The following is a 26,484-nucleotide window of genomic DNA, read 5'->3' as shown; positions in this document are numbered from 1 at the left end:
AAATACCCTTCCCTGTCCCTTCTTTGAGGCAGACGCAGGGCAAACAGGGTGAAATAATAATAAAAATAATGACAACAATCATATCAATACCTACCACATACCATGTGCTGGGTATTTTTTTTTTTTTTTTTTGAGATAGTCTCACTCTGTTGCCCAGGCTGGAGTACAGTGGCGCAATCTCGGCTCACTGCAACCTCCACCTCCTGGGTTCAAATGATTCTCCTACCTCAGCCTCCCAAGTAGTTGAGACTATAGGCATGCGCCACCACGTCAGCTAATTTTTGTATGTTTCAAAGAGATGGGGTTTCATCATGTTTCCCAGGCTGGTCTCGAACTCCTGACCTTAGGTGATCTGCCCACTTCGGCCTCCCAAAGTGCTGGGATTACAGGTGTGAGCCACCACGCTTGGCCTACACGCTAGGTATTTTATGTAACTATGCTAGTCTATCAAATCCTCTGTGCAACTCTATGAAATAGATCCTGCTACTGTCCACCCCATTTTATAGGTTAGAAGACTGAGGCTCAGGGAAGTGAAGAAGGCTCCACAGCCGAAAGTGATGGAGCTGGGATTTCTTCCACATTTGCCTGTTTTAAATCTTTTTTTTTTTTTTTGAGATGGAGTCTTGCTCTGTCGCCCAGGCTGGAGTGCAGTGGTATGATCTTGGCTCACTGCAACCTCCACCTCCTGCGTTCAAGCAATTCTCCTACCTCAGCCTCCTGGGTAGCTGGAATTACAGGTGCGCGCCACCACGCTGGGCTAATTTTTTAATTTTTAATAGAGACAGGGTTTCACCATGTTGGCCAGGCTGGTCTCGAACTCCTGACCTTACATGATCCGCCCGCCTCAGCCTCCTTTTTCTTGTTTTTGAGACAGGGTCTGTCGCCCTGGCTCTGTCACCCAGGCTGGAGTGCAGTGGTGTGATGGTAGCTCACTGCGGCCTCTGCCTCCTGGGCTTAAGTGATCCTCTCACTTCGGCCTGCCAACTAGCTGGGACTACAGGTGTATGCCACTGCACACAACTAATTTTTGTAGTTTTTTTTTTTGTAGGGACGAGGTCTCCCTATGTTGCCAGGGCTGGTCTCAAACTTCTGGGCTCAAGTGGTCCTCCCACCTTGGCCTCCCAAAGTGCTGGGATTACAGGCATGAACCACTGCACCTGGCCCTGTGTTCTATATCTGAGTGCCTATGTGATGGGGTCTCCCATCTCCCAGAGGCCATGTGGGGCTCCCTCCAGGCCCTGGGATGGGGAAGGGTCCCACCTGGGTTCTGCCACCCGCCTGTGGGCACGCCCCCATAGTCCCACCTGTAGTTGTGGAACCAGTTGATGACGGTGTTGGTCTTGAGGTTGAGCTGGAAGGAGAGGAGCTCGATGGTCTGCTGTGAGGGGTAGGGTTCCAGCTGATAGGCCTTCCGCAGCGCCTCCTTCTCCTCAGGTGCCAGCACCACCCGGGGCTTCTTGATCTGTAGGAGGCTCAGGTCCTGGGGCTGCAGGCAGGGGCTGGGGCACTCTGAGCGGGTGGCCGGGGACTCACTGTCTGAGCCAGTGCTGATGAGGCCATAGCGACGTTTCAGGTAGGCTGGAGCCAGGGAGAGAGGGAGGGCTGAGAGGTGGTGTCCCCACCCCATCAGTTCCTGGCCAGCAGGAGTTCCACGGTGGGAGTGCATCCGTCAGGCCCACTCGGAGGCCATCATGCCCTAAGCTTAGAGGCCCACCCCCGAGCCTTTCTCCCTCCTCACTCTCCTTCTGCATCTCCCAACCCCCAATCCCATGCCACAAGATGCTAGCCTGACCTTGCCAGCCCGGGAGCCCTGGCACGAGCGAAGACTCAGGAGCATTCCTCACACATAGGAAGCACTCAAAACAGGGTGCTCTAAGGTATTCTCTCTGTTTTTGTACAGACAGGGTCTCACTCTGTCACCCAGGCTGGAGTACAGGGGTGCAGTCATGGCTCACTGTAGCTTCAACCAAGTAGGCTCAGGCAATCCTCCTGCCTCAGCCTCCCAAGTAGCTAGGATTACAGGTGTGAACCACCACCCCTGGCTAATTTTTATCTTTTTTTGTAGAGATGGGGTCTCTCTCTGTTACCCAGGCTGGAATGCAGTGGCACAATCACAAGTCACTGCAAGCTTGAACTCCTGGGCTCAAGTGATCCTCCTGCCTCAGCCTCCTGAGTAGGTGGGACTACAGGTACAGGCCACCATGCCTGGCTCATTGTTTTCTAGAGTGTTTGAAATGCTTGTTCCCTGGTGCCGTAAAGAAATAGCACTTGAACATTAATTTACTCAGTGAGGCCATTTTTATACTTTCTGCAGAAAGGGTACACTCGCCAGCAGTTTTGTCACGAGAGTACACCAAACAAAGGAGACAGGGTCATTTATAACCTGATGCATCCACCCTACTGCTGTGTCCGGTTTCCACTGGCTGGAACAGGACCTCACATGCTGTATTTGTCCTGACTGGCTAGCAACTTAGAACTTTTTAAAAGAGGGAAAGGCAGAGGAGAACAAAGGAAGGAGGAAGTAACTTGTGGAAAAAGTTGAGAAAGGTAAAAACACCTTTAAATAAGGAAGAGGAACAGGCTTGGACCAGTATAAGCATGCCAGGGCAAATATTTAGGCTAAATTTTGGGAGCTAAGAACATAAAGTACGTTGATGTCTTTATCACAGCTAGCGGGTATTTAAGAATGTTAGCACAGGTCTTTGAATACATTTTGCTTCTAAGAGAAGTTACTATTTATTCCTAATTAAATGGGGAGGAAAGTCTTTGAAGAGGAAACTTTATTTTTTACACAGAGTTAGAGTCTCGCTCTGTTGCCCAGGCTGGTCTCAAACTCTTGGCCTCAAGCAATCCTCCCACCTTGGCCTTCCAAAGTGCTGAGATTACAGGTATGAGCCACCACACCTAGCCTAAAATATCCTCTAGATTGTCAGAAGCATCCCTCAATTTCTGAACAGCCTTTGGTGGGCAATAGGTAGGGACACTAATTTAAATGACTTACTGACTGCATGGTGCATCTTGACCCCAAATCATGAAGATGTTGGGGAGAAAAAAGCCCACTTCAGAATAAAAGAAGTAAGGTATGAGCGTCTTACTTAATCCTCAAAGCAATGCTTTGTGGCTCTGAAAATGCATTTTTTTTTTAGATGGAGTCTCGCTCTGTTGCCCAGGTTGGAGTGCAGTGGCACAATCCTCTTGGCTCACTGCAACCTCCATCTCCCAGGTTCAAACGATTCTCCTACTTCAGCCTCCCAGGTAGCTAGGATTACAGGCATGCATTGCCATGCCCGGCTAATTTTTGTATTTTTAGTACAGATGGGGTTTCACCATGTTGGCCAGGCTGCTCTCTTATTTTCAGAAATAGAAGGAAGCACAGAGAGAGGAAGTAACTAGCTTGAGGTTGTCACAGGGCAAGGAGGTAGAAGGTTAAGTTCTCAACCACAACATTGTCTGATGATGATGGCCCAGCCCTAGGTGCTCTCCACAGCCTGGTGTGTCCCTGGGTCATCACACGACCTGCCCTCATGCCCTGGATGGCAACTTCAACTGCTCCTATCTTATCTTCCAATGGACTTTGAACCTTTGGAAATATAGAGGAATCCTTGATGCATAGCATGAGACTGGGTGCCCAGCTCAATGCCGCTTATCTTCCATCCAAATACTAACCAGGCCTGACCCAGCTTAGCCTCTGAGATCAGTGTTCAGGGTGGTATGGCTGTAGACAATGCCAGCTTATCTTATCAGGATATGATGTCAGACAATGTGAGAACTTGCAATCTCCTTGCCCAGCCCTACAAGAGAGGATTCCTGTTTGCTGGTCCTGTCCTTTGTTATGTAGAATCTGGGTAATGGGCCAAGGGCTGATCTACAAAACAGGGAGTTGAAGCAGAGGAGGGAGGGAGGTACAGAGTTTTGGGAAATAGACAGTTGGGGCTGGCTTTGGTGTAGCTTCAGAGGTGTGAAAGGACACCAAGAGATGGGGTGTTAGGTTTCCTTTTGTTTCTTTTTTTTTTTTGAGACGGAGTCGCTCTGTCGCCCAGGGTGGAGTGCAGTGGCGCGATCTCAGCTCACCGCAACCTCCAGCTCCTGGGTTCAAGTGATTCTCCTGCCTCAGCCTCCCAAGTAGCTGCGATTACAGGTGTGCGCCACCATGCCCAGCTAATTTTTGTATTTTTAGTAGAGACAGGGTTTTGCCATATTGGCCAAATTGGTCTTGAACTCCCGACCTCAGGTGATCTGCCCGTCTCAGCCTCCCAAGGTGCTGAGATTACAGGCGTGAGCCACTGCACCTGGCAGAGTATTGGCTTTTCGTGGGAGAAGTAGTAAATATTTACAAATTTTTTAAAAAATTGGAGATGGGGTCTTACTGCACTGCGCAGGCTGGAGCGCAGTGGCTATTCATAGCTTTGATCATAGCACATTGCAGCCTTGAATGATCCTCCTGCCTTAGCCTCCCAAGCAGCCAGGACTACCCATGCCCTGCCACTGCGACAGGCTGTAAATATCTTCACTGCTTTCAATTACATTGTTACATTGTTTTTCAAGGTTGCTATTTCATGCAGTCCCATACCAGCCTGAGACTGGACCATGGGGGCCCTGGGTTTATGTGGGTTACAGCTAGATATGGTTCTGGGGAAAATCTGAGACCCAGTGCTGGGGCCCATCTCCTGCCCAAGTCTTACCTTTCTTCTCCAGCTTCTTCATATCCCTCAGCTTCTCCACGTTATGGGGGTCATTAAGCCACAGCTGCATGCGGACAAAAGGCTCCCGCCCCTTCAGGCTCAGCTTGTGCCAGGGTTTGGGCCGGGACAGCAGGTCAGACACGGAGCCCTGTGTCAGACCCAGGATGCTTTCCCCAAACAGCCGCTGCCCTGAGGATAGGGGAGGGGAGCAATCTGTTACCCCAGGCTGGGCAGAGAAGCCTCCTCCCAGGAGAGACATGGAACAGGCCAGAGACACAGGTGAGAGCCTCGAGGCTATCTCCACTGACTCAGAAGGGAGGGCCAGAGATGGCAGAGGACCCACACCTGATGTGAAGCAGAAGGAGGTCTGTTTGTAAAAGAGATTTGGGGGCAGGACGAGGCAGCAACCAACAAAAGAGCTTTTTTTTTTCTTTTCTTTTCTTTTTTTGAGACAGAGTTTCACTCTATCGCCCAGGCTGGAGTGTAGTGGCATGATCTTGGCTCACTGCAGCCTCCGTCTCCCAGGTTCAAGCAATTCTCCTGCCTCAGCCTCCCGAGTAGCTGGGATTACAGGCACGTACTACTACACCTGGCTAATTTTTATATTTTTAGTAGAGATGGGGTTTCCCATGTTGGCCAGGCTGGTTTCAAGCTCCTGACCTTAGGTGATCCATCTGCCTTGGCCTCCCAAAGTGCTGCAATTACAGGTGTGAGCCACTGGGCCTGGCCCAAAAGTGTTTTTTTAACTTAAGAGGTTCTTTACTCCTAGGAGATCCCTGAAATTGTCTGCCAACATCATACACACAAATTTGTATCACCATTTGACAGATTCCATCCCAGTTTTAAATGTGCACAGCTTCAGAGCAAGCAGTTCCACTGCCTGGGATAGCTGCATTTGCCCAAGGTCACACAGATGCACACAGACTTATTTTTAGAGGCAACAGGAAAGTGGAAAAAGCCAAAATGCCCATCAGTCGGGTAAAAAACTGTGGTGCATCCATGGCCTGAAACACTTTCCAACAGTGAGAAAGAATGAGGGTAATAGAATTATTCTAACGTGGAAGGGTGTCCACAAAATAGTGTTCATTTTTCTTTTCTTTTCTTTTTTTTTTTTTTTTTTTGAGACAGGGTCTCACTCTATCACCCAGGCTGGAGTGCAGTGGTGTGATCTCAGCTCACGATAACCTCTGCCTCCCAGGTTCAAGTGATCCTCCCACCTCAGCCTCCCAAGTAGCTGAGAGCACAGGCTTAAGCCACCACACCTGGCTAATTTTTGTATTTTTATTTTTCATTTTTTTGGGGTCAAAGTTTGGCTCTATCACCCAGGATGGACTGCAGTGGTGTGATCTTGGCTCCTTGCAACCTCTGTCTCCTGGGCTCAAGCCATCCTCCTGCCTTATCCTCCCAAGTGGCTGGGACTATAGGCACATACCACCATGCCCAGCTAATTTTTCTATTTTTTGTAGAGATGGGGTTTCGCCATGTTGCCCAGGCTGGTCTGGAACTCATGACCTCCAACAATCCTCCTGCCTCGGCCTCCCAAAGTGCTGAGATTACAGGTGTGAGCCACCACACCCAGCCTAGTGTTCATTTTTCAAAAGCAAGTTGGAACACAATATTTGTATCATTTTGTCTATACAGAAAAAAAAGGAGAGGAAACTAAGTGTATATATGTTCTTACATGTGTTCAGAAAGTGTCAAAGAGACATTAAAAAACTGAAGTGTGGGCTGGGCACGGTGGCTCACACCTGTAACCCCTGCACTTTGGGAGGATGAGGCGGGAGGATCACTTGAGGTCAAGAGTTCGTGACAGGTCTGGCCAGCATGGTGAAACCCCGTCTCTACTAAAAATACAAAAATTAGCCAGGAGTGGTGGCTCATGCCTGTAATCCCAGCTACTAGGGTGGCTGAGGTAGGAGAATTGCTTGAACCTGGGAGGTGGAGGTTGCAGTGAGCTGAGATCTCACCATTGCACTCCATCCTGGGGCCTGGGTGACAGGAGACTCTATCTTAAAAAAATACACACACACACACACACACACACACACACACACACACACACACAAAACACTGGAGTGTCTGAGAGGCCAGTGGGGAGGGATTTATTTACTTTTTTAGTAACTTATTTTTTTTTTTCTGTACTGTTTGGTGTATTTTAAAACAATGAATATGTCTTATTTTTATAATAGAAATTGTAGTGAAAATGTTGGGGTTTGCGTACATCCCTCTGGGAGGGGGGCATCACCTGCATTTAAGACTCAGAGGAATTTGTGTCCCAAAAAGGGAAGAGCCCTAGAAGAGATTTTTCCACTGTGGCCCAAGAGGGCAAAGACTTCAGCACAGGGTGATGACTGAGCTGGAGTTCCGCAGTGATTGGGGTTCTCCACGTCTTCCTGGAAGGAAGTTTTTAAAGCCGTGGGCTGAGAATTCCAGGTCCTCTCAGACCTGCATTCACTTTGTCCCATCCCAGACCCAGGTCAGAGCCAGATGCCTCACACAGGGTCCTGGATGCCCTGGGGCTGACTCCAGTGCCCTGGGATCTCACTGTGGGCACTTTCGTCTTTTTTTTCTTTTTTTTTAATTTAACTTTTTTAGAGACAAGGTCTTCCTCTGTCGCCCAGGCTGGAGTGCAATGGCATGATCATAGCTCACTGCAGCCTTGAATTCCTGGGCTCATGCGGTCCTGCTGCCTCAGCTTCCTGAGGCATTCACCACAATGTGTGAAGTTTGTATGCATGAAGTTTGCAGCTAATTTTAGGAAGCTTTTTAAAAATTTTTTTGGAGATGGAGTCTCACTCTGTTGCCCAGGCTGGAGTGCAGTGGTGCAATCTCGGCTCACCGCAACCTCCACCACCTGGATTCAAACGATTCTCCTCAGCCTCCCAAGTTGCTGGGATTCCAAGTGCATGCCACCACACCCAGCTAATTTTTGTATTTTTAGTAGAGACAGGGTTTCACCATGTTGGCCAGGCTGATCTGGAACTCCTGACCTGAGGTGACCTGCCCACCTTGGCCTTCCAAAGTGCTGGGATTACAGGTGTGAGGCACCATGCCCGGCCTATTTTTTATTTTACTGATTGACTGATTTTTTTTTTGAGACGAGGTCTCGCTCTGTCGCCCTGCCTGGAGTGCAGTGGTGTGATCTCGGCTCACTGCAACCCCTGCCTCCCAGGTTCAAGCGATTCTCCTGCCTCAGCCTCCCAAGTAGCTGGGACTACAGGCATGTGCTACCACGCCCGGTTAATTTTTTTGTATTTTTAGTAGAGACGAGGTTTCACCATGTTGGCCAGGCTGGTCTCAAACTGCTGACCTCAGATGATCCACCTGCCTGGGCCTCCCAAAATGCTGGGATTACAGGTGTGAGCCACCATGCCCAGCCGTTAATTTATTTTAGAGACAAGGTCTTGCTCTGTTGCCCAGGCTGGCATGCAGTGGCATGATCATAGCTCACTGCAGCCTTGAACTCCTGGGCTCACGGGATTCTCCTGCCTCAGGCTCCTGAGTTGCTAGGACTACAGGCATGCACCAACACGTGTGAAGTTTGTATGCATGGAGTTTTCAGCTAATTTCAAAAAGCTTTTTTAAGATATGAGATCTTGCTATGCTGCCGAGGTTGGCCTCAAACTCCTGGCCTCAAGCGATCCTCCCTCCCTGGCCTCCCAAAGCACTGGAATTATAGGTATAAGCCACTGGGTCCCAGCTCCAGACACCTTTTCAAGGCAAGTAGGAGCCAACCCAGGTGGGAGGCAGCCTCTCCAATTCCCACCCGCTCCATACCTAGATTGTTGTCTGTGAGGACCTCCTTCACCCTCTTGGTGATGGAGTACGTGTCCAGCTCGGGGGACATGGCCACGATCTCCTGGATGCCCCCTGGGGCCTGGTTGCCTGAGTACATCTTCCCGCTCAACGAGGAGCTGGAGCGGCCCTCTGGCTGCTGGTTCTCCTTGCTGCTCTCCAGGGACAGGCTCAACGGCTCCTGGGAGCTCTTCTCAGGCTCTGTGGGGCTGGGGGGTGGGGATGGTGAGGACCTTGGTTCTGTGGGACTGGCTGTGGGCCACAGAGAAAGAGAAGGCGGTTACTATAATCTGGCACAGACACATCCAGTTTCGGGAGGCTTGCTTCTTAACAGCCAAGAGTTGCCAAACACCCATTTTACAACCACTGTAGTAATAATCGCTCAGGTAGGGACCACCCTGGATGCTAAAACTAGTGGATGAAAGTTTGATGAGGACTGGACTGGGATTTTTACAAAGTCTCCAAGTATCTCCCCACATGATGCTTAGCAATAATTTTTATCTTTTTTTTTTTAAGATGGAGTCTCGCTCTGTCGCCTAGGCTGGAGTGCAGTGGTGTGATCTCAGCTCACTGCAACCCCTGCCTCCCAGGTTCAAGCGATTCTCCTGCCTCAGCCTCCCAAGTAGCTGGGACTACAGGCATGCGCCACTACACCCTGCTAATTTTTTATATTTTTAGTAGAGACGGGGTTTCACCATGTTAGCCAGGATGGTATCGATCTCCTGACCTCATGATCCGCCTGCCTCGGCCTCCCAAAGTGCTGGGATTACAGACATGAGCCACCACACCTGGCCGATGCTTAGTAATTACAAAGGGAGCTGGGCACGGTCGCTCATGCCTGTAATCCCAGCACTTCCGGAGGCCGAGGCGGGCGGATCACGAGGTCAGGAGAGCGAGATCACGGTGAAACCCCGTCTCTACTAAAAATACAAAAAATTAGCCAGGTGCGGTGGCGGGCGCCTGTAGTCCCAGCTACTCAGGAGGCTGACGCAGGAGAATGGCGTGAACCCAGGAAGCGGAGCTTGCAGTGAGCTGAGATAGCGCCACTGCACTCCAGCCTGGGCGACAGAGTGAGACTCCGTCTCAAAAAAAAAAAAAAAAAAAAAGTAATTACAAAGGGAAAAGTAGCCACTTTACAGTAGAGAGACCTGGTTGGACTCTCTCTGTCACCCAGGCTGGAGTGCAGTGGTGCAATCTCGGCTCACTGCAACCTCTTTCCTGGGTTCAAGCGATTCTCCTGTGTCAGCCTCCTGACTAGCTGGGATTACAGGCACTGGTGGACACCATCTTAACCAATGATCCAAGTTACTATCACCAATCACAGGACAAGTCCGGCAACGTGGGCCTCCTGAGAAGCACATGGCATCACTTCTGTGATATTCCCAGCCCCAAGCACACAGCCCGAATCTGATTTCAAGGGAACATCAGGCAACCAAACTCAGACTGTCCAGGAAATAACAGCCTCTACTCTTCAGAAAGGGCAACACTGGAAAACAAAGAAAGGCAGAACTGTCCAAATCAAAACATGAAAACTAAACACAAGTGATCTTGAATCTCATCCTGCACAGGGAAAAGAAATTTACATATTTTATTTAATTAATTCATTTTGAGACAGGGTCTTGCTGTGTTGCCCAGGATGGAGTGCAGTGGCTCTATGATAACTCACTGCAACCTCGACCTCCTGGGCTCAAGTGATCCTTCCACCTTAGCCTCCCAAGTAGCTGGGATCACAGGTGTGCATCACCATGCCGGGCTCATTTTTCTTTTTTGAGACAAGAGTTTCACTCTGTCTTAAAAAACTTCACCCAGGCTGAAGTGCAGTGGCATGATCTCGGCTCACTGCAACCTCCACCTTCCGGGTTCAAGAGATTCTTGTGCCTCAGCCTCCTAAGTCACTGGCATTATAGGTGCATGCCACCACACCCGGCTAGTTTTTTGTATTCTTAGTAGACATGGGGTTCCACCATGTTGGCCAGGCTGGTCTCAAACTCCTGGCCTCAAGTGATCTATCTGCCTTGGCCTCCCAAAGTGCTGGGATTGCAGGCGTGAGCCACAGCTCCTGGCCAAGATTTATATATTGTATCTAAAAATTTATATAGCACATAAAGGATATTATTGGGACAACTGAAGAAACCTGAATATAGATGGTGGGATACATGCCAGTATTTTACCACTGTAAAATTTCTTATTTTTGGAAAGCACTTGTTGAAGCATTTAGGGTTAAAGGGACAAGATGTCAACAAATTCCTCAAATGACAGAGAAAGAGCACGATTGTGGCAAAATTAATAACTGTTCAAACTGGGTACAGTGCAGGGAGTTTGCTGTTCTACTGTTTCAATTCTTCTGTAAATTAGAAGTTACCTCAAAACGAAAAGTTAAATAAACGGCAACAACTAAAGAAGTCAGCAATGATCTACAAGTTCAACCACAGGAGATTGGCTGAATAAAATATGGGGGATCCCTGCAGTGGGCTCTTCCGAGGCAATGGAAGAAAATGTAATGAAAAGATGTCCATAGTGCAATGCCACATTTAAAAAGCTAGATTGGGGCCGGGCGCAGTGGCTCATGCCCTTAATCCCAGCACTTTGGGAGGCCAAAGTGGGCAGATCACCTAAGGTCAGGAGTTGGAGAACAGCCTGGCCAAACGGTGAAACCCCATCTCTACTAAAAATTACAAAAATTAGCTGGGCGTGGTGGCACATGCCTGTAATCCCAGCTACTCGGGAGGCTGAGGCAGCAGAATCGTTTGAACCTGGGAGGTGGAGCTTGCAGTGAGCCGAGATCACGCCACTGCACTCCAGCCTAGGCAACAGAGCAAGACTCTGTTCCAAAAAAAAAAAAAAAAAGGTAGATAGATTTTTAAACTACATTTTTCATTTTTCTTTTTTTTGGAGATGGAGTCTCACTCACTGTCGCCCAGGCTGGAGTACAGTGGCATGATCTTGGCTCACTGCAACCTAGCCTCCTGGGTTCAAGTGATTCTCCTGCCTCAGCCTTCCCCATAGCTGGGATTATAAGCGTGAACCACCATGTCCGACTAACTTTTGTATTTTTAGTAGAGATGGGGTTTTGCCATATTGGCCAGGCTGGTCTTGAATTCTTCACCTCAAGTGATCCACCCTCCTCAGCCCCCCAAAGTACTGGGATTACAGGCTTGAACTACTATGCTGGCCCATTTTTCAAAAGACATTTTGTGTGAATATATATTGGAAAAACGATTTGAAAGATATCTGGGGCTTGTGATCTCGAGTGGATGACTTTGCCAAGCCTCCGTCCTTGTATCTGTTAAATGGGGCTGTAAGACACGTAGCATTACACATATTACTTGGGGCCATCGAGAGACCTCCATGAGATAACGTGGGGCAAGGGCCCACCTCCACCTCCCCCCCCCCCACCTCCTGGAGCATTAGAGGCACCCATGGGAGTCCCAGTGTGAGCTGAGCCTCCTGAGAAACCAGGAAAGGTGGGGGCATCCCCAGGGAGGCACCCCTAATGGGTTGGCAAGCATGGTGTGGGGTCTAGGAATCCCAGCACTGGCCACACCTAATCCCAGCAAATTAGAAAAAGATGCCTCTTCCTTGAGGCATTCGACTGCCACCTGCTGGAAACTTGTTAAAATAATCATTAAAATGTATGACAGCTGGAAGAAAAGGAAGCAACAGCTTTACTTTCAGAAGAGACATCCTGAGCCCAGGATGGGTTCCTTCCTTCTCTGTCGTGGGTGAGTTGGTCACTCGGATCAGACCACTACTATGCTCCAGAATCATCAATGGCTCCCCATTGCCCCTTGCGCAAGAAATGTCTATCACCTTGTCTTGGTGATTAAGGCTCTGAACTCCCTTGTCCCTGCCTACCCCGCCCAACTGGAGCTACAGCATCTCCCTCACTCCCCTTCACAAACATCTAGGCTCCTCTCTAAGCCCCTATGTCTTTGCTCAGGCTGGTCTTGCCATCCTGAGGACTTTCCTTCTAATCTTGAACTCCTATGCATTCCTCAAGACCCAGTCCTTAATGTCCCTTCCCTGAGGTCTATTAGACTTTTGGGGTCTAATAGCACCTTGAGTATATATTGTCACAGTTTGCTATAATTTCTTGCTTGGGCCAGATCTCTTCGTTACTGATGACAATGATGATGACGCTAATAAATTCCCTTTATTGAGTACTTACTACCTGCCCAGTGTAGTATTATTATGTGCTTTATGCCTATGATCCCTCTCTTTATATATATATGTATTTTTAAATAGACATAGGGTTTCACTATGTGGCCCAGGCTGGTATCAAACTTCTGGGCTCAAGTGATCCTCTTGCCTCGGCCTCCCAAAGCGTTGGGATTACAGGCATGGGTCACTGTGGCTGGCCAATGCTCATGATCTCAAGTGACCCTCATGACACCTCTAAGAGGAAGTACTATGTCATCCCATTTTATGGGTGAGGAAACCGAGGTTCAGAGAGGTTAGGCAACGTGTCCAAGATCAAACAGCAATAAATGGCAGTCAGGACTTGAGCTGGGGTTGGGTTATGCCCAACACTGTCCTCTCATCTACCAACTGTGAGCCCCTTGAAGGCAAGCACCACAAGATAGTCACATGTGAGTCCCCAGAGCCTGGCGGTGGGGCAGGGGCTCTGGGCAGATGCCTATGGAGTAATGTCAGCCAGGATCCCTGAGTACTCCTAAAGAAGGCAAGGTGAAACCCCCAAGTTCCAAGCAGCAGCATCACGGCCCTTTGTGACTGTGGGGTCTCAAGAAGTCTACTGTGCCCCCTGTCCCAAGTGAGCTGATCCTGGCCATTCAGGTAGCATCCGTGTGATGCTGAGGCTGATGTGGGCATGTCCCAGGCTCACTGTTGCCAGCACTGATGCCATGTTGGTGTGGGATGGCCAGTCTGGGAAAGTGAGTCTGTCCCAGGTGTCTGCCCACTGTTGGCAGCAGGAGAGGGGCTGGGGCCAGCTGGAAAATTGACGGTCTTTGGGCCGGGCATGGTGGCTCACGCCTGTAATCCCTGCACTTTGGAAGGCCAACACAGGTGGATCACCTGAGGTCAGGAGTTCGAGACCAGCCTGGCCAACATGGTGAAACCCCATCTCTACTAAAAACATAAAAAATTAGCCGGGTGTGTTTGCACACACCTGTAGCCCCAGTTACTCTGGAGACTGAGGCAGGAGAATTGGTTGCACCTGGGAGGCAGAGGTTGCAGTGAGCTGAGATTGCACCACTGCACTCCAGCCTAGGTGAAAGAGCGAGATTCCACCTCAAAAACAAACAAACAAACAAAAAACACAAAAAACTGAGGGTCTTTGAAGGCGTCTCCCTCTTGGAAAACTGTCTGCACCCATATCCCAACCTAGAGGGCCAAGAAGCGAAGCGAACAGGATGACATGGAGATGACTGGCAGGAAAGAACACAGCCACCCCCCAATCCCACTCCCCCAGGCAGAACCCCGCCTTGCTGACTCCTCTGACTGAGAATCGCTTCTGACAAAGTGATGGAAAGATTCAGAAATTATCTCTATCAGGAAGAGTGTGCTAATTACAGGGCTGGGGGGGTCACATGTGAACAACTGGGTTATCTGGAGAGGGAGGCGATGATAGGGAGAGGTGGGGTCGTCTTGCCTTGGTGAGCTTGAGGGTGGGGCGCCAGACAGGGCTGTGGGCAGCTGGGGACAGGAGAGAGAGCAGAGTGACCAACCCATCCCAGTCTGCCCGGGACTTTCCTTATTTCACTACAGAAAGTTCTAGATCCTGGGAAATCTCTCTCTCCTGGAGAGATAGGGATGGTGCAAGAGAGATGGAAAGAGAGCACTGGAGGGACAGGGAGGGTCAGGGAGGAAGAGACAGAGCAAACAGAGTGGGAGAGAGATGGTGAGAGAGGCAAGGGGAGAGAGAGAGTGGGGTGGGGAGAGAGGAGAGAGAGAGAGAGAGAAAGAGAGAAAGAGAGAGAGACAGGTGAATCAAAAAATGCAGAGAAAGAAAAATAGAAGACATTGGAGGTGACTGGATGCAGTGGCTCATGCCTGTAATCCCAGCACTTTGGGAGGCCAAGGTGGGTGGATCACCTGAGGTCAGGAGTTCAAGACCAGCCTGGCCAACATGTCAAAACCTGTCTCTTTTAAAAATACAAAAAATTAGTTGGGTACCTGTAATCCCAGCGACTTGGGAGACAGAGGCAGGAGAATTGCTTGAACCCGGGAGCCGGAGGTTACAGTGAGCCAAGATCACACCATTGCACTCCAGCCTGGGCGACAGAGTGAGACTCTGACACACACACACACACACACACACACACACACACACACACACACACAAAAGAAATTGGAGGAGAGAGACAGAGACCAGGAGAGAGACAGAGGGAAGAGAGGGACTGTGTATGGGGACAGGACAGGGCTTCCTTGACTGCTTGAGAATTCTGAGAAACCTCGGATGGAAGGGTCTGGAATACTGATGCTGACATGGTAGGTAGCGCTGATTACACCCGGGGCTGCGCTTGGCAGTGGGCGTGGGGATAAGTGCGTGCTTTATAACCCTCCCATGGCATCTGGCTCAACTTCAGTAACGGGTATGGTCAGGGTTCCAGTGCCGGTCCCTGCCTGCCCCAGTGGCCACGGTATACACACGGGGAGCTTGGACAGGTCCTGACACCCAGCCCCACAGCCAGACACTGTAGGCCTTTGTGGGCAATGGATACACCCTTTTACTTCCAGGCCCAGTGGGTTATGAACAAGTAGAGGCTGTGAGGGTGGATCTGCCATCACCACTCTCTCTCTAGGGCCAGCAGCTACAGTAGCCACCTCCAGGCCTGATTCCCTGATTATTATTATTACTGTTTTTGAGACAGGGTCTCGCTCTATTGTCCAGACTGGAATGCATTGACTCCAGTTCACTGCAGCCTTGACCTCCTAGGCTCAAGCAATCCTCACAACTCAGCCTCCTGAGTAGCTGGGATTACAGGCACCTGCCACCATACCCAGCTAATTTTTGTATTTTAGTAATTTTGTAGAGAAGGGGTTTCACCATGTTGGTCAGGCTGGTCTCGAACTCCTGACCTCAAGTGATCCGCCTGCCTTAGCCTCCCAAAGTCCTGGGACTACAGGCGTGAGGCACTGTGCCTAGCTAGCCTTGGCTTCCTATTCTGGGAGAGCAGGGGACTCCCCCCCCACCTCTACTCACATCCCATACCAGGCCGTGCATGGTCCCACCTCCTAGCTGCTGCCTGTGCCGTTCCTTCCACAAGAACACCATTCTCCATCTTCTCTGCTTACCTCTATCCTACCTGTGGTCAAATCCTTCCATGACAATACAGTCTAAAACCAAAACAATCAGACATTAGGGAAATGCAAATAAAAACTACAGTGAGATACCACTTACACACCCACCAGGATGGCTAGCGTCAACAAATGGGAGATAACCCATGTTGGTAAGGACCCGGAGAAATAGAAACCCTTTGAAATTCCTCAGTAAGTTAAACACAGAGTTACCATATGATCTAGCCAACTGTACTCCTAGATATATGTTCAAAGAACTGAAAATGGGGGTTCAAACACAAATATGTACACAAATTTTCATAGGAGCATTATTCAAAATAGCCAAAATGGGGTCTATCCGTACAATGGAATATCATTTAGCCATAAAAAAGGAAGGAAATTCTGATGCATGCTACAGCCTGTATGAGCCTTGAAAACACGTTAACTGAAAGAAGCCAGCCACAGAAGGCCAACTAGTACAGGATTCCATCTATATGAAACATTCAGATGAGGCAAATCCAGACAGAAAGAAAGCAGAGTTCCAGGAGCTGGGGGGAAGGAGGATGGGCAATGACTGCTGGATGGGTATGGGGTTCCTTTTTGGGGTGGTGGGAATATTCTGGAATTAGATAGCGGTGATGGTCACACACATTGTGCATGTATTAGATCCACTGAATTGTACACTTCAAAAATGGTTTAAAAGGTACATTTTACGTTATGTGATTTTGTTTGTTTGTTTGTTTGTTTGAGACAGAGTGTCACTCTGTCACCCAGGCTGGAGTGCAGTGGTGCCATCCCGGCTCACTGCAACCTCCACTTCCTGGGTTCAAGCGATCCTCTCGCCTTAGCCTCCCGAGTAGCTGGGATTACAGATGCATGCTACCACACCCGGCTAATTTTTGTATTTTTAGTAGAGACGGGGTTTCCCCATGTTGGCCAGGCTGGTCTCAAATTCCTGGGCTCAAGTGATCTGCCCGCCTTGGCCTCCCAAAGTGCTAGGATTACAGGTGTGAGCCACGGTGCCCAGCTGTTATGTGAATTTTACTACAATAAAAAAGTTAGTTAAAACATAACACCAAAGACCAGGTGCAGCGGCTCACCACTCCAGCCTGGGGGACACAGTGAGACTACGTCTCAAAAAAACCAAAAACCAACCCCCTCCCCCACCACAACACTATAAAACAACACCAACTCCCTCCCACACCACAACACTATAAAACAACACCAACCCCCTCCCACACCACAACACTATAAAACAACACCAACTCCCTCCCCCACCACACTAGAAAACAACACCAACCCCCCTCCCACACCACCACACTATAAAACAACACCAACCCCCATCCCACACCACACTATAAAACAACACCAACTCCCTCCCCCACCACAACACTATAAAACAACACCAACGCCCCTCCCACACCACAACACTATAAAACAACACCAACCCCCTCCCACACCACAACACTATAAAGCAACACCAACCCCCTCCCACACCACAACACTATAAAGCAACACCAACCCCCCTCCCACACCACACTATAAAACAACACCAACTCCCTCCCCCACCACAACACTATAAAACAACACCAACCCCCTCCCACACCACAACACTATAAAACAACACCAACGCCCTCCCACACCACAACACTATAAAACAACACCAACCCCCTCCCACACCACAACACTATAAAACACCAACCCCTCCCACACCACAACACTATAAAGCAACACCAACCCCCTCCCCACCACAACACTATAAAACAACACCAACGCCCCTCCCACACCACACTATAAAACAACACCAACTCCCTCCCCACCACAACACTATAAAACAACACCAACTCCCTCCCCACCACAACACTATAAAACAACACCAACTCCCTCCCCCACCACAACACTATAAAACAACACCAACTCCCTCCCCCACCACAACACTATAAAACAACACCAACCCCCTCCCACACCACAACACTATAAAACAACACCAACGCCCCTCCCACACCACAACACTATAAAACAACACCAACTCCCTCCCACACCACAACACTATAAAACAACACCAACCCCCTCCCACACCACAACACTATAAAACAACACCAACTCCCTCCCACACCACAACACTATAAAGCAACACCAACTCCCTCCCACACCACAACACTATAAAACAACACCAACGCCCCTCCCACACCACAACACTATAAAACAACACCAACCCCCTCCCACACCACAACACTATAAAGCAACACCAACTCCCTCCCACACCACAACACTATAAAACAACACCAACGCCCCTCCCACACCACAACACTATAAAACAACACCAACCCCCTCCCACACCACAACACTATAAAGCAACACCAACCCCCTCCCCCACCACAACACTATAAAACAACACCAACCCCCTCCCACACCACACTATAAAACAACACCAACTCCCTCCCCCACCACAACACTATAAAGCAACACCAACCCCCTCCCCCACCACAACACTATAAAACAACACCAACCCCCTCCCACACCACAACACTATAAAACAACACCAACCCCCTCCCACACCACAACACTATAAAACAACACCAACCCCCCTCCCACACCACACTATAAAACAACACCAACTCCCTCCCCCACCACAACACTATAAAACAACACCAACCCTCTCCCACACCACAACACTATAAAACAACACCAACGCCCCTCCCACACCACAACACTATAAAACAACACCAACTCCCTCCCACACCACAACACTATAAAACAACACCAACCCCCTCCCACACCACAACACTATAAAACACCAACCCCCTCCCACACCACAACACTATAAAACAACACCAACTCCCTCCCACACCACAACACTATAAAACAACACCAACCCCCTCCCACACCACACTATAAAACAACACCAACTCCCTCCCCACCACAACACTATAAAACAACACCAACCCCCTCCCACACCACAACACTATAAAACAACACCAACTCCCTCCCACACCACAACACTATAAAACAACACCAACCCCCTCCCACACCACAACACTATAAAAACACCAACCCCCTCCCACACCACAACACTATAAAACAACACCAACTCCCTCCCACACCACAACACTATAAAACAACACCAACCCCCTCCCACACCACAACACTATAAAACAACACCAACCCCCTCCCACACCACACTATAAAACAACACCAACCCCCTCCCCACCACAACACTATAAAACAACACCAACCCCCCTCCCACACCACACTATAAAACAACACCAACTCCCTCCCACACCACAACACTATAAAACAACACCAACTCCCTCCCCACCACACTATAAAACAACACCAACCCCCTCCCACACCACAACACTATAAACAACACCAACCCCCCTCCCACACCACACTATAAAACCACACCAACCCCTCCCACACCACAACACTATAAAACAACACCAACTCCCTCCCCCACCACAACACTATAAACACCAACCCCTCCCACCACAACACTATAAAACAACACCAACCCCCTCCCACACCACAACACTATAAAGCAACACCAACCCCCCCCCACACCACACTATAAAACAACACCCAACTCCCCCCCCCACAACACTATAAACAACACCAACCCCCCTCCCCCACCACAACACTATAAACAAAAACCCCCCCTCCCCCACAGCACCATAACAAAACCCACCCCTCCCCCACAACACTATAAACAAAACCCACCCCTCCCCCCCACAACACTATAAACAAAACCCACCCCTCCCCCACAACACTATAAACAAAACCCACCCCTCCCCCACAACACTATAAACAAAACCCACCCCTCCCCCCACTAAAACCCACCCCTCCCCCACAACACTGTAAACAAAACCCACCCCTCCCCCACAACACTATAAACAAAACCCACCCCTCCCCCCCACAACACTATAAACAAAACCCACCCCTCCCCCACAACACTATAAACAAAACCCACCCCTCCCCCACAACACTATAAACAAAACCCACCCCTCCCCCACAACACTATAAACAAAACCCACCCCTCCCCCACAACACTATAAACAAAACCCACCCCTCCCCCCAACACTATAAACAAAACCCCCCCCCCCCCACAAAACAACCCCCCTCCCCCCCACAACACTATAAACAAAACCCACCCCTCCCCCCACAACACTATAAACAAAACCCACCCCTCCCCCACAACACTATAAACAAAACCCACCCCTCCCCCACAACATTATAAAACAAAAAAGATGGAAGTCTTTTCCCAGGTAGGCTCTGGGGTAGGCACATTTGGGTGACCCTAGCGGGCAGGAAGCCTGATGGTCCACAGCCCAGGGTGCTCATCCTAGCTCTGCTACTCACTGGATGGTGGCCTTGGGCAAGTCACTGTGCTACCGTGCCCCTGGATTTCCTCATGTGTGAAACGGGAATGATCAACAGTCCCTTTAGTGGAGACTGACGTGAAGATTACAGGACAAAGCACTTTGACCACTTGGTGCTATGTGTGATAAGTGGCAGTGGTCATTAGCATTAGCATGGCTGCTTTTTTTTTTTTTTCTTTTGACACGGAGTCTTGCTCTGTCGCCCAGGCTGGAGTGCAGTGGCACGATCTCGGCTCATTGCAAGCTCTGCCTCCCGGATTCATGCCATTTTCCTGCCTCAGCCTCCTGAGTAGCTGGGACTACAGGCGCCCGCCACCACGCCCGGATAATTTTTTTGTTGTTGTATTTTTTAGTAGAGATGGGTTTCACCAAGTTAGCCAGGATGGTCTCAATCTCCTGACCTCGTGATCCGCCTGTCTCAGCCTCCCAAAGTGCTGGGATTACAGGCATGAGGCACCTCACCCGGCCAGCATGGCTGCTTTTAATCCACGTTACAGCCTTATGGAGAGGAATTTTTAAATCAAACATTGTATTAATAAACTATTAAAAACATACAGAAATATACAGAAAACAATACATAAGTCCTCCCTTTCCTTCCACCCATCACCGTAATCGATGCTGACACTTCACCCCCGTCACTTCCAATCTCCCTTCTTGTTCTAAAGAAATAGGAAAGGGCCGGGTGCTGTGGCTCAAGCCTGTAATCCCAGCACTTTGGGAGGCCAAGGCAGGTGGATCACCTGAGGTCGGGAGTTCAAGACCAGCCTGACCAACATGGAGAAACCCTGTCTCTACTAACAATTCAAAATTAGCCAGGCATGGTGGCGCATGCCTGTAATCCCAGCTACTCGGGAGGCTGAAGCAGAAGAATCGCTTGAACCCAGGAGGCAGAGGTTGCAGTGAGCCGAGATTGTGCCATTGCACTCCAGCCTGGGCAACAGAGCAAGACTCTGTCTCAAACAAAAACAAAAACAAAACAAAACAAAAAAAACATGAATACGAAAGGAGCACAGCAGACAAAGTCACCACTCCCTGCCTCTTCCTGGCCCCCTCCCTGCCCAGTGCAACTTCCCTCCCCAGCTTGGGGGCTGCTTCCTTATACATTTCTTTCTTTCTTTTTCTTTCTTTTTTTTTTTTTTTTGAGACAAAGTCTCACATGGTTGCCCGGGCTGGAGTGCAATGGTGAGGATCTCAGCTCACTGCAACCTCCGCCTCCCGGGTCACGCGATTCTCCTGCTTCAGTCTCCTAAGCAGCTAAGATTACATGCGTGCGCCACCATGCCCAGCTAATTTTTTGTGTTTTTAGTAGAGACGGGGTTTCACCATGTTGGCCAGACTGGTCTCGAACTCCTGACTTTGTGATCCACCCGCCATGGCCTCCCAAAGTGCTGGGATTACAGGTGTGAGCCACCACGCCCGGCCTATACATTTCATTTTATTGATTCTTTTAGAGATGGTCTCACTTGCCCAGGCTGGAGTGCAGTGGCATGATCATAGCTCACTGCAGCCTCGAACTCCTGGGCTTAAGCGATCCTCCTGCCTCACCCTTACAGGCACATGCTACCATACCTGGCTAATTTTTTATTTTTCATTTGTAGAGATGAGGTTTCACCATGTTGCCAAGGCTGATTTCAAACTCCAGGCTTCAAGAGATCCTCCTGCCTTCACCTCCCAAAGTATTGGGATTACAGGCATGAGCCCTGTGCTCAGCCTCCTTTTTTCTGAGACAAGGTCTCACTCTGTCACCCAAGCCGGAGTGCAGTGGGGTGATCACACCTCAAGTGATCCTCCTGCCTCAGCCTCCTGAGTAGCTGGGACCACAGGCGCTTACCATTCCGACTGATTATTTTTATATTTTGTAGAGACACGGTCTCCCTCTATTGCCCAGGCCTATCTTGAACTCTTGGCTTCAAGAGATCCTCCAGCCTCAGCCTCCCAAAGTGCTGGGATTACAGGCGTGAGCCCCCATGCCTGGCCTCAGCCTCTTTTTAAATTTTAATGCATAAGTCTGAAGCCATACAGCTACACCAGTGTGCAGTCTCATCCTGTAGGTGTTAGCTTCTATAGTAAGCACTGTCACTGGGACGGAGGCTTTTGTCACTTGACATTATGTTTCCAGTCCATATTCCTGTTGATATGGGCCTGCTGACCTGGCTCATTTCTGTGAACCTGAGATATGGTTTTGTCCTATTGACAAGACTGAGCTCAGATCCTTAGACTCAGGGTCTGGCCTCCCCTGGTCTCTGCCCTTCTCAGTGGGCAGGTCTGATGTCCTGTCCTTGCAGTCATGTGCCCTCATTCCAGTGCAGGGCCCAGGTGGATGCCTCACCAGGGCCCCAGCAGACTTATCCTCTGGTCCCCACAGTGGCAGGGAGCTGGGGCTCCCCCTAGCACTTCTGGACTCTGGGCATCCCTCTGAGCCTCCATTTCCTCACCCGGGCAAAGCTGACACTCCAGCCTGCTCGTGCCATCATGGGTGGCTGGGTGGCACTGCCCAAGGCCCTGTGCTAAGAAGGAGTCTGAGGCTGCACGCTAGGTCTTCAGGAAACAGAGCTGAGATCGATGAACAATTCCAGATGTGGGATTCCACATGCAAAACACATTCTCCACCTGCTCTGAGCACCATGGAGCCACTTGGAGGCTTAAAGCCAGGACCCAGTGTATCAGGTGTGCGGCTTCTAGAAGCATCCCTCTGGTTGGGGGAAGGAAGAAAGGGGAGCAGAGAAACCCCAGGAGCCCCCGCCATGCTCCAGGGTGCCATGACAGTGGCTGGGATGAGAGCCAGGGCAGCGGGGAGGGAGAGATAGTTAGACTCGGGCAGTAAAGCCAGGCGGGCGTGCCACTGCGCAGGTGGGAAGTCAGCCAGCACCCCCTGAGATGCTCTTGCCCGCACTCACCCTGGGAGGCACCAGGCTGCTGGCCCACCGCCTGGCCGAGCTGGTCGGAGAGCCACAGCTGCATGCGGATGAAGGGCTCCCGCCCCTTCTGCGTCAGCTTGCTCCATGGCTTCGGCCGGGACAGCATGTCACTCACACTGCCCTGTGACAGGCCCAGCACCTGCGAGGGGCGGGGCAGGGGGGTAGGTCAGCAGGCCCCTGGGACATGGGTCTGGCCCTGGCCCTCACTCTCCTCTCCAACTTTATTTTTTATTTATTTATTTTTTTTGAGACAGAGTCTCACTTTGTCTGTCGCCCAGGATGGAGTGCAGTGGCACGATCTCAGCTCACTGCAAACTCCACCTCCCAGGTTCAAACGATTTTCCTGCCTCAGCCTCCTTTGTAGTTGGGACTTGTACCAGGCTGGTGCACGTCTGGCTAATTTTTGTATTTTTAGTAGAGATGGGGTTTTGCCACATTGGCCAGGCTAGTTTCCAACTCCTGACCTCAAGTAATCCACCCAACTCGGCCTCCCACAGTGTTGGGATTATAGGCGTGAGCCACCACACCCAGCCTCCCATCCCCTCCCCTCCCTTCTGTTGGAGTCCAGGTGGCTTTCATTTGTTCCACATAGGTGCCTGCCATGTGCCGTTGCTGTGCCCTTCCCCTCCAGTACCCTCCCTGATGTCCCTACATGTAAAAATCCTTCAGTGACCCCTCCTCCAGGAAGCCTTCCCTGACCTCCCACTTAAGTCATTTCTCCCTCCTCCGAGCTTGCCTGGCCCTTTGCCTATTCCCTTGCTAAAGGTAGAGGTGACACTTAAAACTGGCATTGCAGGGGCACCAACCAATCAGGAAACACTGAGGTCCCCTGGCTGGGGTGAGCTTTACTTAACCCTTTCTTTTTAAAATTTTATTTATTTTTGGGGGCATGAGGTCTTGCACTGCTGCCCAGGCTGGAGTGCGCTAGTGTGATCATGGCTCACTGTAGCCTCGACCACTTGGGTTCAAGCAATTTTCCCACCTCAGCCTCCCGAGTAGCTGTGCACCACCACACTTGGCTAATTTTTTTTTATTTTGTAGAGATAGGGGTCTTGCTACATTGCCCAGGCTGGTCCCGAACGCTTTTTTTTTTTTTTGAGATGGAGTATCGTTCTGTCACCCAGGCTGAAGTGCAGTAGCGAGATCTTGGCTCGCTGCAACCCCTGCCTCCCGGGTTCAAGTGATGCTCCTGCCTCAGCCTCCTAAGTAGCCACACTATACAGGCGCAGGACACCAAGCCCAGCTAATTTTTGTATTTTTAGTAGAGACGGGGTTTCACCATGTTGGCCAGGATGGTCTTGATCTCTTGATCTGCCCGCCTCAGCCTCCCAAAGTGCTGAGATTACAGGTGTGAGCCACTGTGCCCAGCTTAATTTTTGTATTTTTTAGTAGAGACAGGGTTTCGCCACGTTGGCCAGGCACCTGGTCTCAAACTTCTGGGCTCAAGAGATCTTCCCACCTCCGTCTCCCAAAGTGCTGCGATTACAGGCATGAGCCACCAAGTCCTGCCACTTAACCCTTTAGTGGCTGGACCTCAGGCGATCTGGTGGGGCCTGGAGGAGGGGAGTTAAGTGGCTGTTTACTGGCCAGGATGGAAGCATTTCCCGGTTTTAACAACCACAGAGAATAGTGGCCCTCCTTCCTGCGGGGCCCAGGGACAGCAGGACTCAGGAATGGAGGGCCTGGGCCCCTGGGGTCCCGCCGGCCTGCTTGGGTGGGCATCCTGCTTCTCAGACATCTCCTCCCAGAGCCCAGACACCAGGGGCCCGCCCTGCACTCACCTTCTCCCCGAAGATCCTCTGGCAGATGCCGTTCTTGGCCAGCTTCTCCTTGACCTGGCGGGTGAGCTCCAGCGTGTCCACCTCACGGTACATGTACAGCTCGTACTGCTCAGGGGTCAGCGGCGGCACGGTGGGCTTCAGGGTGCGCGGCACGTAGGCCGGGTAGTAGGGCAGCCGCGCGCCCGCCTCGGCCGTCGCGCCCTCAGCCTTGAGCTCGCCCGCCCTGGGGGGTTCGTCCTCCACCCCTGCCGCCGCCTCGTCCTCGGGGGGCGCAGGGGCCTCGTCCCCGCGGGGCCAGGCGCGGCCGTTGGGCTGGCCAGAGTAGCCAGAGGAGGAGGAGGAGGACAGCGAGGGCGACACGGAGGCGTAGGGGCGGCTGAGCAGGCCGCGGTCGGAGGCCCAGTGGTGGTCGAAGTAGCCGGCGTCGCCAATCTCGGACTTGACCTTGCGGATGATGCTCTGCACGAAGGCGGCAGGGGACAGGACCGGGAGCGGCGCCTGCGCGGGGCCCCCGCCGCCCTCCTCCTGCTTCACCAAGGCCAGGGCCCCGTTCTGGCTCGCGGTGGCCAGCGATGGCCGCTCCGGGGGAGAGGGGGGCACCGAGCGGCCCCTGGGCGCCGCCTCCATCTCCAGCAGCGCCTGCTGTTGCGCCTGCATCTCACGGCGTGCCTGCTCCAGGATGCTCTTGATGGCGTCCTCCGAGGTGCTGGCGGGGGCCGCGCCGTTGGCGATGCTCAGCGGGGCCGCCGAGGTCTTGGGCTCGCCTGCGGAGAGGGGGACAAGGCGGCCCGAGGCCCAGAGTCAGGGCTCGGCATGCAGTGGACGATGTTCATGGCATCCCTGTTGATGCCAGCACGGTGTCCAGGCAACCTCTGTGTCCAGCAACTGGGGATTGGCCAAGTAAACTATGATCCCTCCCTTTGGTAGAATATTAAGCAGCCACCAAAAATTCGGTTGACAGTGAGGTTTTGGCATATGCAGAGAACATGCTCATGGGGATAATGCAATGTAAAAACAGACCTGACTTTTGTTTTGTTTTGTTTTGTTTTGTTTTGAGATGGAGTCTCACTCTGTCGCCCAGGATGGAGTGCAATGGCACGATCTCAGCTCACTGCAACCTCTGCCTCCCCAGTTCCAGCAATTCTACCTCAGCCTCCCGAGTAGCTGGGATTACAGGTGCGCATCACCATGCTCAGCTATTTAGCTTTAGTAGAGACAGGGTTTTGCCATGTTGGCCAGGCTGGTCTCGAACTCCTGAGCTCAAGTGATCTACCCCTCAGCCTCCCAAAGTGCTGAGATTACAGGCATGAGCCACCGTGCCCAGCCTGACCTGACTTTTACACAAGCCATGATCCAACCATGCAAATGTTCAAAGACAAAGAAAACACGAAGGCACAGAAAAGTGGCTTGTTCACTTGTTCTGTTTTAAAAAAAATTATTTAAAAATATTTCCTTCCTTCCCCATTTCCCTTCCCTTTATTCCTTCCTTTCTTTCATAGAGATGGGGTCTTGCCATGTTGCCCAGGCTGGTTTCAAACTCCTGGCTTCAAGTGATTCTCCTCCTGGGCCTCCCAAAGTGCTGGGACTACAGGCATGTGCCACCATGCTCAGCTAATTTTTGTATTTTTTGTAGAGACGGGGTTTTGCCATATTGCCCAGGCTGGTCTCAAACTCCTGGGCTCAAGTGATC

The 26,484-nt window shown here is 50.8% G+C and overlaps 1 protein-coding gene across 4 annotated transcripts in view; it reads right to left on the bottom strand.

The window, feature by feature from the left end:
• CUX2 (cut like homeobox 2) overlaps window positions 1–26,484 on the bottom strand; it is a 324,472-nt gene that overhangs the window by 7,300 nt on the left and 290,688 nt on the right. For all 4 annotated transcript variants that reach the window (XM_030821389.1, XM_030821390.1, XM_030821392.1 and 1 more), the window contains 5 exons: window positions 24,795–25,558; window positions 22,993–23,152; window positions 8,460–8,729; window positions 4,683–4,871; window positions 1,305–1,578 (listed from right to left, as the gene is read on the bottom strand). In XM_030821389.1, coding sequence (XP_030677249.1) covers window positions 1,305–1,578; window positions 4,683–4,871; window positions 8,460–8,729; window positions 22,993–23,152; window positions 24,795–25,558 — 1,657 coding nt within the window. The remainder of the gene's footprint in view (window positions 1–1,304; window positions 1,579–4,682; window positions 4,872–8,459; window positions 8,730–22,992; window positions 23,153–24,794; window positions 25,559–26,484) is intronic.

This window comes from Nomascus leucogenys, chromosome 10 (genome assembly GCF_006542625.1).
Source record: "Nomascus leucogenys isolate Asia chromosome 10, Asia_NLE_v1, whole genome shotgun sequence".
Lineage (NCBI taxonomy): Eukaryota > Metazoa > Chordata > Mammalia > Primates > Hylobatidae > Nomascus > Nomascus leucogenys.
The sequence above is the reverse complement of the archived record's forward strand: the minus strand, read 5'-3'. Positions and strand labels throughout refer to the sequence as shown.